The sequence below is a fragment of the Podarcis filfolensis genome (assembly GCF_964270895.1).
Source record: "Podarcis filfolensis genome assembly, chromosome: 2".
NCBI lineage: Eukaryota > Metazoa > Chordata > Lepidosauria > Squamata > Lacertidae > Podarcis > Podarcis filfolensis.
In genome coordinates this window covers 92,925,224-92,937,428 of record NC_139605.1, presented here as the reverse complement: position 1 = coordinate 92,937,428, position 12,205 = coordinate 92,925,224, and the positions used below count along the sequence as shown (strand labels likewise).

The 12,205-nt window shown below is 41.0% G+C and overlaps 1 protein-coding gene across 10 annotated transcripts in view; it reads right to left on the bottom strand.

The window, feature by feature from the left end:
• Positions 1-1,993: 1,993 nt before the first annotated feature.
• The window catches only part of CCDC57 (coiled-coil domain containing 57), a 65,242-nt gene continuing 55,030 nt past the window's right edge, over positions 1,994-12,205 (bottom strand). For all 10 annotated transcript variants that reach the window (XR_014544336.1, XR_014544338.1, XR_014544340.1 and 7 more), the window contains one exon: positions 1,994-2,458. Coding sequence is in view for 7 of the 10 variants with exons in the window: in XM_083598117.1 (XP_083454243.1) it covers positions 2,244-2,458 (215 nt within the window). In the remaining 3 variants the exon portion in view is untranslated. The remainder of the gene's footprint in view (positions 2,459-12,205) is intronic.

Below are 12,205 nucleotides of genomic sequence, written 5' to 3'. Positions count from 1 at the left end.
CATTGGTGAAGTCATTGGTTCCGCTCCTTCCTCCTGGGCTGTGTTCAGAAAGTGGTGGTGGTGGATGAGTGTTCAGACCCCTGGGCTCTCATTTGTGGGGTGCCTCAGGGTTCTGTCCTCTCCCCCATGCTTTTCAACATCTACATGCAGCCGCTGGGAGAGATCATCAGGGGGTTTGGGCTGGGTGTTCATCAGTATGCGGATGATACCCAGCTCTACCTCTCTTTTAAATCAGAACCAGTGAAGGCGGTGAAGGTCCTGTGTGAGTGTCTGGAGGTGGTTGGAGGATGGATGGCGGCTAACAGATTGAGGTTGAATCCTGACAAGACAGAAGTACCGTTTTTGGGGGACAGGAGGCGGGCAGGTGTGGAGGATTCCCTGGTCCTGAGTGGGGTAACTGTGCCCCTGAAGGACCAGGTGTGCAGCCTGGGAGTCATTTTGGACTCACAGCTGTCCATGGAGGCACAGGTCAAATCTGTGTCTAGGGCAGCTGTTTACCAGCTCCATCTGGTACATAGGCTGAGACCCTATCTGCCTGCAGACTGCCTCACCAGAGTGGTGCATGCTCTGGTTATCTCCCGCTTGGACTACTGCAATGTGCTCTACGTGGGGCTATCTTTGAAGGTGACCTGGAAACTACAACTAATCCAGAATGCGGCAGCTAGACTGGTGACTGGGAGCAGCCGCCGAGACCATATAACACCGGTCTTGAAAGACCTACATTGGCTCCCAGTACATTTCCGAGCACAATTCAAAGTGTTGGTGCTGACCTTTAAAGCCCTAAACGGCCTCGGTCCAGTATATCTGAAGGAGCGTCTCCGCCCCCATCGTTCTACCCAGACACTGAGGTCCAGCACCGAGGGCCTTCTGGCGATTCCCTCACTGCAAGAAGCCAAGTTACAGGGAACCAGGCAGAGGGCCTTCTCGGTAGTGGTGCCCTCCCTGTGGAATGCCCTCCCACCAGATGTCAAAGAGAACAACAACTACCAGACTTTTAGAAGACATCTGAAGGCAGCCCTGTTTAGGGAAGCTTTTAATGTTTGATGTATTACAGTACTTAAAAAAAAGAATTGGAAGCCGCCCAGAGTGGCTGGGGAAGCCCAGCCAGATGGGCGGGGTATAAATAATAAATTATGATTACTATTATTATTATCATCATCATCATTATTTGGGGTTTTGGAGTGGCGTATCATGAATATGCTGATGTAACCCACCTCTGTATCTTTTTAACATATTTTTCATATAAGAGCATGATAATTTTATTGGTGGTTAAGAGCTATTAAACTGATGCTTAGTCCTGGTAAAATAGTTACAGTTTATGAACAATTAATCAGTTTAGGCAAGGGATGTTAATCTGTTCTATACGGGGTTGCATTCCATCCTACAGGACTAGAGTTTTGGTGTGCTCTTAGATCCAGCCTTGTTACTAGAGACCCAAGTGGCTTCAGTAGCACAGAATGCCTTTCATCCGCTGAGACTGGTGCAACAATTGTGACTCTTCCTGGGCAGAGATACCCTGACTAAAACAATCCATGCAAAAGCCCTTCTCAAATTATAGAGGGAAGAACTGAGGCATGGCATGCACAGCCCATTTCAATGCTGCTCATACCCCCAACTCATCTTGTGAAACATCTTACTCCCCCTCCCTCCCTCAAAGGAAAATCTCAGTGCTTGTAGTCCATGCCCATCATTCTTGAGAAGCCTTCTGCCACCTTTCCCTTTCTTTCTTCCTATCTGTTTGTCCTTTGGGAAAGGTGAAGGGGTAGGGCAGTGGACAGTGCAGCTGTGCTCTTTTATATACAGAGAAACTGTAGGAACTGTTCAATAAGTGTAGAACCAGGAGATCTGGGAAAATAAAATACTGGAACATATAATTGAGATGTCACTTACTAGGTCTGTTCATATTCAGTGTTTCCTGTTTGTTTTTGTGTATTTTGGGTCTATAAACTGCAATAAAGTTCTCTGTGTGTGATAAACTCTTGAGGAATCTATCTGAAGCATACTGAAACATATATTTATTTACCAGCTCAAGATGTAGAGGAAGGTGGTTTAAATACTTTCTACAGTCAAAAACATTTATCAATGAAGTTTGATTAGCACAATTGGAAGTAAGAAGGAACTTGACTAGTAACATTAATTACAAAACCAAACATGGACAGAATAGGACTTAAACTTGGTATCACAACTTAATAACAAAATACTGTGCATAATTCAGATATAAAAATTTCTACTTCACTGAAAATCTAATCCTTTATGTTGTAGTTTCGGATTTTGGCCATTCGCTGGGGAGAGTGGGGCTTTCTGGATCGGTTGTAAGATGACTTGTTTGGGTTTTGCTTTGTCTGAACTTCAAACTTAGTCCCTCTGACAGTCAAGGCAGCTGCTGGTACTCTTTCTGTGTGGGCTTCTTCCTGAGAGTCTTCAAGTCTTTTTGGTTCATGGATAACCTGGGATTTCTCTGCAAATCAAAAGGAAGAGAAAACGGATATTATTTTAGTTTGATGCCAATTGCTCAGAGCAGCATAAACATATATTAAGTAGTGGAGACAGGAACATCTAGGGGAGTCGGCAGAACACTTTGAAGAATATCTGCCCACCCCAGTACCCCTATTTGCTATTGCCACCATTCGGGGAGCAGAGCAAGAAGTCATATTATACCACTATTTGGACCTTGGATATAATCTGGAGTTTGACAGATGGGTAAAACTTTGGAAGAAAGGTATGAAGTTCACAGCATGTGCTGCTCTCCGAGAAAACATGGAGAAAATGATGTATCGTTGGTACATCACCCCGGCAAAACTGGGGAAGATGTATAAGACCGGAGACAGCACATGCTGGAAATGTAAAACTAAAGAGGGTAATTTCTTTCACATGTGGTGGACCTGTGACGAAGTGAAAAGATTTTGGGGACAAATTTACGATGAATTAAAAAGAATACTGAAATACACCTTCCCCAAAAAACCTGAAGCGTTCCTTTTAGGTATGATCGGAGAGGAGATCAAAAATGAAGACCAAACATTCTTTCAATATGCAATGGTGGCCGCCAGGATTTTGTTAGCGCAAAACTGGAAAACCTCCAATATCCCCACCATTAGAGAATGGCAAATGAAATTATATGAGTATATAGAATTAGCTAGAATGTCACAAAAAATTAGGCATCAAAAAATCGTTAAGTTTACGAACGACTGGAATAAATTTCTAAGTTACATTGAAATCAATCTAGGTATTACCAAAATCACAGTGGGCGGAATCTAAAACCTGCGATGTAAAGAGCTGATATAATACAATCTGCAGATAAGCGATGAGTTTATTTTGCCTAAACCGAGATGGAAGGAAGTCAATTGAGTGATGTTATGTTGGTTTGTCTGTTTTATGTTTATAGGCGTTGTTTGTTGTTGTTGTTTGTTTGTTTGTTTGTTTTTCTTTTCTTTTCAGTCTTTTTTCTTTTTTGTATTGTTTGATGTCGTTTCCAAAATATCAATAAAAAGATTAGTAAAAACAAAAACAAAAAAAACATATTATACCACTATTTCATACTATCAACAGCATCTGTTATTGTGGGGACACAACCATCTGTCTATGTATCTAACTTTATTATTGTGAACTGCTTTGAGAACCATTAGGGTTGAAAAATATTATACAAACACTGTAAAATAAATAATTTTCACTTGCAGTTAAGAAGGCTGACATATTGGTGGGGGATAAGATAACTTTTAAATCCTTGTGATTTATTGCCTATGAAAGAGAAATAGGTTTGGCTTTGCAATTTTTATTTATTTGGATTGTTTTAATGTTTTCTTCTCCTGAAGATTTTTCATCTGATGGGAAAGTGCTGTAATCTGAGGCACAGAGCCTTTCCCCACTATATTCTTAATGGTGTAGTGAAGTATAGATACATCTGTTACTGTATAGACATATCTGTTACTGAAATTTACTGATCAACAAACTTCTTATTAAGGTCACCAACCAACTACATTTTACATTTATTTGTGGGCCAATTTGTTACTTCTTTGTATGAAAGAGACCACTCCATTGTTAAACATCCTGTACTGAAGTGACCAGAACACCTATAGCAAATCCCACTTCAAATCTCATCTTTACCACAAACTCACTGTTTTAAGATGTATCAGAAAGTGCATGGTAGATATCAAACAAGACTTTGAATTTTATTTTGCCTGATATTCCTAGGTCAGAAAGATGTTTATATTATCAGTTTGAAGGCTTCCATGTAAATACTGTTTTAAGGTGAAGGAGAACAGTCTTTCTGGAAATATCAGCTCTTCATCTTACATGGTTTTTTTTAAACTTCCAATTTTGCCTTTGGCTAGGCAGAAATGCAACTATTCAAACATAACTGAATGGATGGATATTTTGCATTTGTGCACTGCATTTCCCAAACACACAACATTTGTGTGATGAATTTACCCAGTCCAGCTCTGTTACGATTATTTCCATACGAAAAATCACTCTCATACTTACAAGCTCAGATTCTGATACTAGGAATTGTCAAGCATAGAAAATCACATCAGAATAAGTTAATATTTGTAAAGCACTTGAACGATGAAAAGTCTTGCATAACAGCAAAGTAAAATTGCATTTGTAGAGCCAGAAAGGAGTTCAAATCTGTTGGTTAATATTCTACTCAGACCTCTCATTGTCTGGTGCTTTACCCACATGATGGAAAAAGTGTTGAAATTTTGTCCCATAAGCAAGAGTGAAAGGTAACATATGACCCAATAAGAGCCAAATTTCAGCCAGGACAACTGGACCAATCATAATGAGCTGTAATAAAGTGGTTCTTCAGTTTTCGTCATCCAAGTTCAAATATTGCAGCACAACATCTACTGCAGTTCTAACTATTTCTCATTTCTCTACCCTTTGGCAGCTTTTTATATGAAGCTATAATTCCCCAAGGACTGGAGCTCTGACCACAAACCATAGAAACCTAATTTTTCTCTCTCCCCACTACTCAGCATATATGTTGATGTTATCAACTTAATTCTGTCAAGAATGCGGTAATTTTCTCAACGGATAAGGCAAATCATAGTCTAACAAATAAGGCAAGAGAAGGAGCTGGAAAACATTTGGTTTGTAGTCACTTTTCAGCCTTTCTTCTTCTAACAGCAGCTCTTTGAGCTACTTTTAAAACTCAGGAGATGATCAAAATCCGTGTCAACTCAGTGCTGCTGTTCGTGAAAAGTACATGCAAATAATATTTTCTAGGTAAAGTCTCTTTGTTCACATCTATAATCTCACCAACTAAAATCCCTTTTACACTGCTGAACGCCAGCTGTTGAAAGTTGGCCCAAACAAGAATGTGTTAGAACACAGGGAAGACAGCTCTCCAAGTTATATGACTGTTCTGGGGAATAGGGTGTTATACCAAAGTTTTCTTCAGCAAACTGTAGCTCTGTTCCTATTGGGGAGGGGGGATCTTGGGTACTAGACAACAGCTGCAGAGCAAAAGAAATATTTAGTTCAGAACTGTGGCTCAACAACAGTCCGTCTGTTTCCTCTTGCAAGGGAGGGCAGAGATATTTTCCCAGCCTGGACTTCCGCATTCTGAAATGAGGAGAAAGAGTGATAACTAGTTGCTATGGTGACTAGGCCTTGGCCAAGCTGTGCCACAATGGCCATAGTATGAAGAAGGTACAAACTTGGATACTTTCAGTAGCTTGGGCCCACTGCACACCCTGATAAGACGTTGGGATCATGTAAGGAGAGTAAAGTGATATGATAAACTTTTCCTTCAGTACCTGCCATTTACCAATGCAGAACTAGATTTCAGTTATAAGCAAAGTAGGGAAGGGGTGTGGAGAAGGACCCAATTAGCAAGCAAGAATTAGGGTGTTGGGAGGAGAGAAAAGACTGCATTTTTACACATAGACAGTTTGCTTTTAGATTTCATTCTGGCGGTTTGTGAGAATTTTATACTGGGTTAGGTTTTACTATGCTGACACACCTCTTTACCCTGGCTTTTGACACTTGAGGTGTATATTGATAGGACCCACATTCTTTTTATGATTATAAGTTGTTTTAAACCACTTTTAATGTTGTATCAATGTGGTAACCTGCTCTGGGCCCTCAGGGTAAAGGGTGGGTAATAAACAAACAAACAAACAAACAAATAAATCAAGCTATTGGTCCTGCCAGTAAAGTGGTAGGAAGGGAACAGGCTTCTTTCTCTGAATAACATGGGTAGATTGTCAAATCTACATTGCATCAATTGTGCCCTCTATACTGTTCCTGAATAAATGCAGCAAAGATCATTTAGCAATGTATAAATTGACTTAATCTTTTGTATTAAAGCAGAGATGCAAGAAGGACACAAAACGGTCCTTATTTTCACCTGTGAGGTGATGGAGGGTGGCATTTTAAAGTCTTGAGATATACACATCACTTGCATCTGCATTTTGAGAGCCAGAATTTCTTTTTTGCATTCAGGTTTCCAATACTAGATTAGGTAATTGGTGTCCTTGCAAACTGCCAGTTGAGTTTCACCTGCTGACAGCATGAAACATTAGGCAAGTTACTGTGACATCTGCATGTGCAAACACTGTTTTTGCTTTAGCAACAGGTTCTTGACCTGCAGTATCTTCAATATCTTCAATGTCTCGGTCTACCAAATAATTGTGCCATAGCAGGTGGGTCACTGCCAACAGCACACATGCCATCCTATACTGTCATCCCTGCTCGCTGCCACAGCCTATAGAAATGCTGCTAGACCAGGACATAAAAATAATCTGCAAGTGTATTACACACATTGCATTTTCAAAGCCCTTGGTAAACATTAACCAATTAATCAAAATCCTGAAGCTACTCGGGAGAGGATTGTTCAATTTGTGAAATTGTCTGGTGGATTCATTTAAACAAACAAGCGTGCCAGTAGGGAAAAGATTAAAAGCAAAAGAGATGGTCTAATACTGTAGAGGCAAAAAAGGTAGATGAGCTAAGACAATGAGTCAAGAATACAAGAGGAACCCGCTGGATGAGGCCAATGGCCCATCTAGTCCAGCATCCTGTTCTCACAATGACCAACCAAATGACTGTGGGAAACCTGCAAGCAGAATTCGAGCATGAGAGCACTCTCCTCTCTTGTGGTTTCCAGCAACTGATATTCAGAAGCATTGCTGCTTCCAACTATTGAGACAGAGCATAGTCACAATGGCTTGCAGCCATTGATAGCCTTATCCTCCATGAATTTGTCTAATGCTCCTTTAATGCCATCCAAGTTGGTGGCCATTGCTCACTGCCACTGCTGGGAGTGAGTTCCATAGTTTAACTATGTTCTATGTGAAGAAGTACTTTCTTTTGTCTGTCCTGAATGTTCCAACATTCAGCTTCATTGGATGTCCACGAATTTGAATATTATGAGGGAGAAAACTTTTCCTATCCTCTTATCTCTATGCCGTACATAATTTTATAAACTTCTATCATGCTACCTCTAACTCAGCTTTAATCTTAACTAAAAAGTCCCAAATGCAGTGACCTTTCTTGAGAGGGGAGGTGGCTCCATCCCCTTGATCATTTTGCTTGCCCTTTTCTGAACCTTTTCTACCTGTACAACATCCATTTTGACTCAAAAAGATTGAGAGTTAAGAAAATAGGCCAGTTGTTTTAGATGGGATAAAGGGAGACCTACACAAACGGGATGGCAATAATCAAGCCCAGATAAGAGAATGAAGAATTTTAGCAGCATTTTCCATGAGAAAAGAAATGATAGAAAACAACTTCATTTTGAAAGAGCAGCAAAATCACACCTATATCACAAGCATGTGAAGCAGAAAATGGGGGGGGGGCACACCATCAAGAGTTAAAGATGTTTAGGAGGGGACGTCAGAAGCTCCACTTCCCATCTCCTCACATTCCTTTCAGCAGCTGTGGGGCAGTCTTTCTTTGAAGATGAAATGATGAGCGTGAATAGCTCAGATGATTAGAGATTCAGGTGGACAGCTGTGCTGATCTGTCACAGTCATCATAAATAACAAGATGAAAGATGAAAAAAATTTTTTTAATAATTCTAGTGGCACCTTTAAGATCAACTAAATATAAGCTTTCAAGGTATGAGCTTTTGTGTGTAATACACTTCGTCAGATACTCAATTGGACGCGGGTGGCTCTGTGGGTTAAACCACAGAGCCTAGGGCTTGCCGATCAGAAAGTCGGCGGTTTGAATCCCCGTGACTGGGTGAGCTCCTGTTGCTCGGTCCCTGCTCCTGCCAACCTAGCAGTTCGAAAGCACGCAGTGCAAGTAGATAAATAGGTACCGCTCAGGCACTGCTTTGGTTCGCCAGAAGCGGCTTAGTCATGCTGGCCACATGACCCAGAAGCTGTACGCGGCTCCCTCGGCCAGTAAAGCGAGATGAGCACCGCAACCCCAGAGTCATCTGCGACTGGACTTAACGGTCAGGGTTCCCTTTACCTTTAAAGGTGCCACTGGAATTATTAAAAAAGATTTTTTCATCTTTCATCTTGTTATTTATTACGTTAGTTGATTAGAACAGTGGTTCCCAATTAGGGGTCCGGGGACCCCTGGGCGTCCGCAGAACCATCCCCTGCCAGAGGACTCACTTATCTTGTTAATTGCACAGTGAAATCCTTTCACAGATCATCTAGCCTCTGCTCTCGACCAGAGTGCCTGCTTGTTGGCAGGGCCAAAACTTGTGAAAGAGTTGCTGGATGACAAGTGAGCTGGGATTGGGCAAAAACCTCTGACACAGTTTCTTGGGGCTCTTGCTATTGGAGGAGGCGAGGAGAGATAGAGTGCACAAACAGCTTGCTAGTTCACATTTTTTTAAAAATGTAAGGGATCCCTTCCCTTTGCTCTCTACTTTTTAATTGAAAATAATTTTTAATTGCTTTCAACAACTTTCAAGTTTAGAGGATTCTCTCACTGCTTGTACATAGGGTTTTCAGTGAATTTGGGGTTCATATTTCATCTTGGAAATCTAAATGGAGAAATAGCTAAGCAATTTGCCACTATGATTAGCACAACAGCTAATCCTCTGATGATTTAGTTTCGTGCAAATGGCAGCCTGTGTGGATTTTGTTTTCTTGTTTTCTGTGGGAAGCTATGTGGCTACATTTGGGGGTGGGAGGAAGCAGGTACATGGCAGAATCCTAATGAATTAAAAAGTTGCTTGTTCCTATTGGGTAATCAGCAAGAATAAAAACCTTACTCCAAATAAGTATTGTATTTAACTAATTACTCTATTTAAGCCAGGGATGAAACTTGGGCACAGAAGGAAATAACAACAACAACAACAACAACAACAACAACAACAACAACAACAACAACAACAGTGTGATGAAATAGGAAGCCAACATACAGCCCCTTGTTGGCTGTCAAGGGGAAGCATACTGAAGTGATTCTTTGAGTTAAGTGAAGTATGACTTTTTCTGACAGGTTCAAAATTTCCCTCTGATCAGTTGAACAACTTTGCATGGTTGTGTATGGTAGCCTACTTAGCAGATGTTTTCACATACTTGGAACACTTTCAACACAAACCTTCAAGGTAGCCAATCACCCATTCCCACCACCCTTCTGAGTAATACCCCTCCCCACCTTCTCACTATATAGAAGGATCTGGCAACTTCTGTTTCAGTGTATCTGAAGAAGTGTGCATGCACACGAAAGCTCATACCAAGAACTAACTTAGTTGGTCTTTAAGGTGCTACTGGAAGAAAAAAAAATTTTTTGCTTCAAGGTAGTGATGTGAATATTTTTTACACTGAAGATAAGATTGAGGCAGTGATTAAAAAGTTATGGTTATGGACAAGCTGAGTAGAAGGTGGTAGCCTTACTAACATCCCAACACTGGAGACATTTCTGGAGGCCACTGACGAAGAACTGATACCAGAAGTAAAACATTACATAAATGAACACCTGTGTGATTTAGCAACTAGCTTCAGAGATTACTTCCCTGCACCAAATTCTGAAAACTCATGGATAAGGAATCCTTTTGAATATGGTGGTGTACAACTAACAACTTTATCTGCGGAAAAGAAAGATGCACTTGTTGACGTGACTTGTGATGGTTCATTGAAATCATTTTTCAAAGTATGTAAGCTGGACCAATTCTGGGTGAAAGTTTTTGCTGATTGTAAGAAGTTAGGTGAAAAGCTTTGAAACATCTACAGTAGTACCTCAGGTTACAAACTTAATTCGTTCCGGAGGTACGTTCTTGACCTAAAACCATTCTTAACCTGAGGTACCACTTTAGCTAATGGGGCCTCCCGCTGCCGCCATCGCATGATTTCTGTTCTCATCCTGAGGTAAAGTTCTTAACCCGAGGTACGACTTCCAGCTTAGCGGAGTTTGTAACCAGAAGCGTTTGTAACCCGAGGTGTTTGTAACCCGAGGTACCACTGCAGTTCTCTTTTGTTCTACAAAACAAACATTTTCAACATTTTTTTCATATATGAAGAACTGGCATAGAAATCGGCTTGATGTTGAACCAAATTTGAGAATAAAAGTTGAACCAGATATGGAAGGGATTGTTTGGGAGGGGGGGAAGAGTCATGATTTCTCCCATCACATTTAGATTTAGTGTGTTTTTAACATTCTGTTGGGAGCCACCCAGAGTGCCTGCTTTTTTTAGTATACCTAAAATCCTTTCCTTATTTGGGGCTACCCCACATTTTCTGTATACATAAATATATCTTCTTCTTTGGCGATCACTTGTAGTGATGCTGGATTTTGGACCTTGTATAAGGAGAAATGATAGACACTTTCCAACGTTACACCATTGAGTTGGATTTGTGGTGCTGCAGAGGGGTTGTTTTGTGCTTGTTGGTGCAGCACTTTGGTCTTTTGGGTGTTGAATGATAGGCCAAGATTTTTGTAAGCTTCTGCGAAGGCATTTAGGATGGTTTGGAGGTAATCCTCTGAGTGTGCACACACTACATTGTCATTGGCATACTGAAGCTCTATGACGGAAGTTATGGTAACCTTACTCTTTGCTTTCAGCCTACTCAGACTAAAGAGCTTTCCATCTGTTTGATATATGATTTCTACTCTGGTGGGGAGTTTCCCTTCAACAAAGTATAGGATCATGGCGATGAAAATAATAGAGTTGGGGCAATAACACAACCCTGTTTAACACCTGATCTCACTGTGAATGGTTCACTTTGAAAGCCACTGTTATCTGTGATTGTTGCTGTCATATGGTCACAGAGGAGCTGAAGGATGTTCAGAAATTTATCTGGGCAGCCGATTTTCAGAAGAACAGTCCACAGGGCATTACGATTTACAGCATCAAAGGCCTTAGTCAGGTCAATGAATGCCATATACAGGGGCTGGTTTTGCTCTCTGCATTTTTCTTGAAACTGTCAAGCAGTGAAAATCATGTCCACTGTCCTCCTCGAAGGTCGAAAACCATGTTGGGATTCAGGACGGGTAGCCTCAGATATTTTTAGGAGATGGTTTGCTAAGATCCAGCCGCAGCTAATAAAAAGATGCCTCGATAGTTTCTGCAATCTGTTCTGTCACCTTTTTAAAAGAGATTGATAATTTCGGCACCCCTAAAGTCTGCTGGGGCCACCTCTTTCTCCCATATTTTTTCGATGAGCTTGTGAAGTTGTTGTGTAAGTTCAATTCCACCTACTTTGAAGACTTCGGCAGGTATCCCATCAGGCCTGCTGGCTTTGTTGTTTTTCATTTAGTTAATAGCTGTACATAACTCTCCCAGATTTGGAGATGCTGCAAGCTCATCTCTAATTTGTTTTTGTGGCATTTTTGAGAGAAGCTCAGCAGCTATGGGGGAGTTGTGGTTAAGGAGATGCTGGTAATGTTCTTTCCAGCACAGTGCAAGAGCTTCTTTATCTTTCAGAAGTTTGGTACCGTCTGTCGAGCATAGGAGGCATGATTTATTGGCCCATAGATGGTCTTAGGGCTTTAAAGAAACTCTGTGCATCATGAGTGTCGGCTAAGTGCTGGACCTCTTGAGCTTTTTTTATCCACCAGGTGTTATTTAGTTCTCTTTGAACCTCAGCCTTAGCGGCAACATAGGTTTTTTTCTTAGTGGTGCAGTTTCTATCTCTTTGCCAGATCAGAAAGGTCTTCCTTTTCTTGTCAATAATGCATTCAATCTCATGGTCATTCTCATCAAACCAGTCCTGGTGTTTATTGGTTTGATATCCAATAGTTTGTTCAAAGGCTGCAATAGTGGATGTTTTAAGCTTGGTCCAGTGTTCCTTGATGTTGT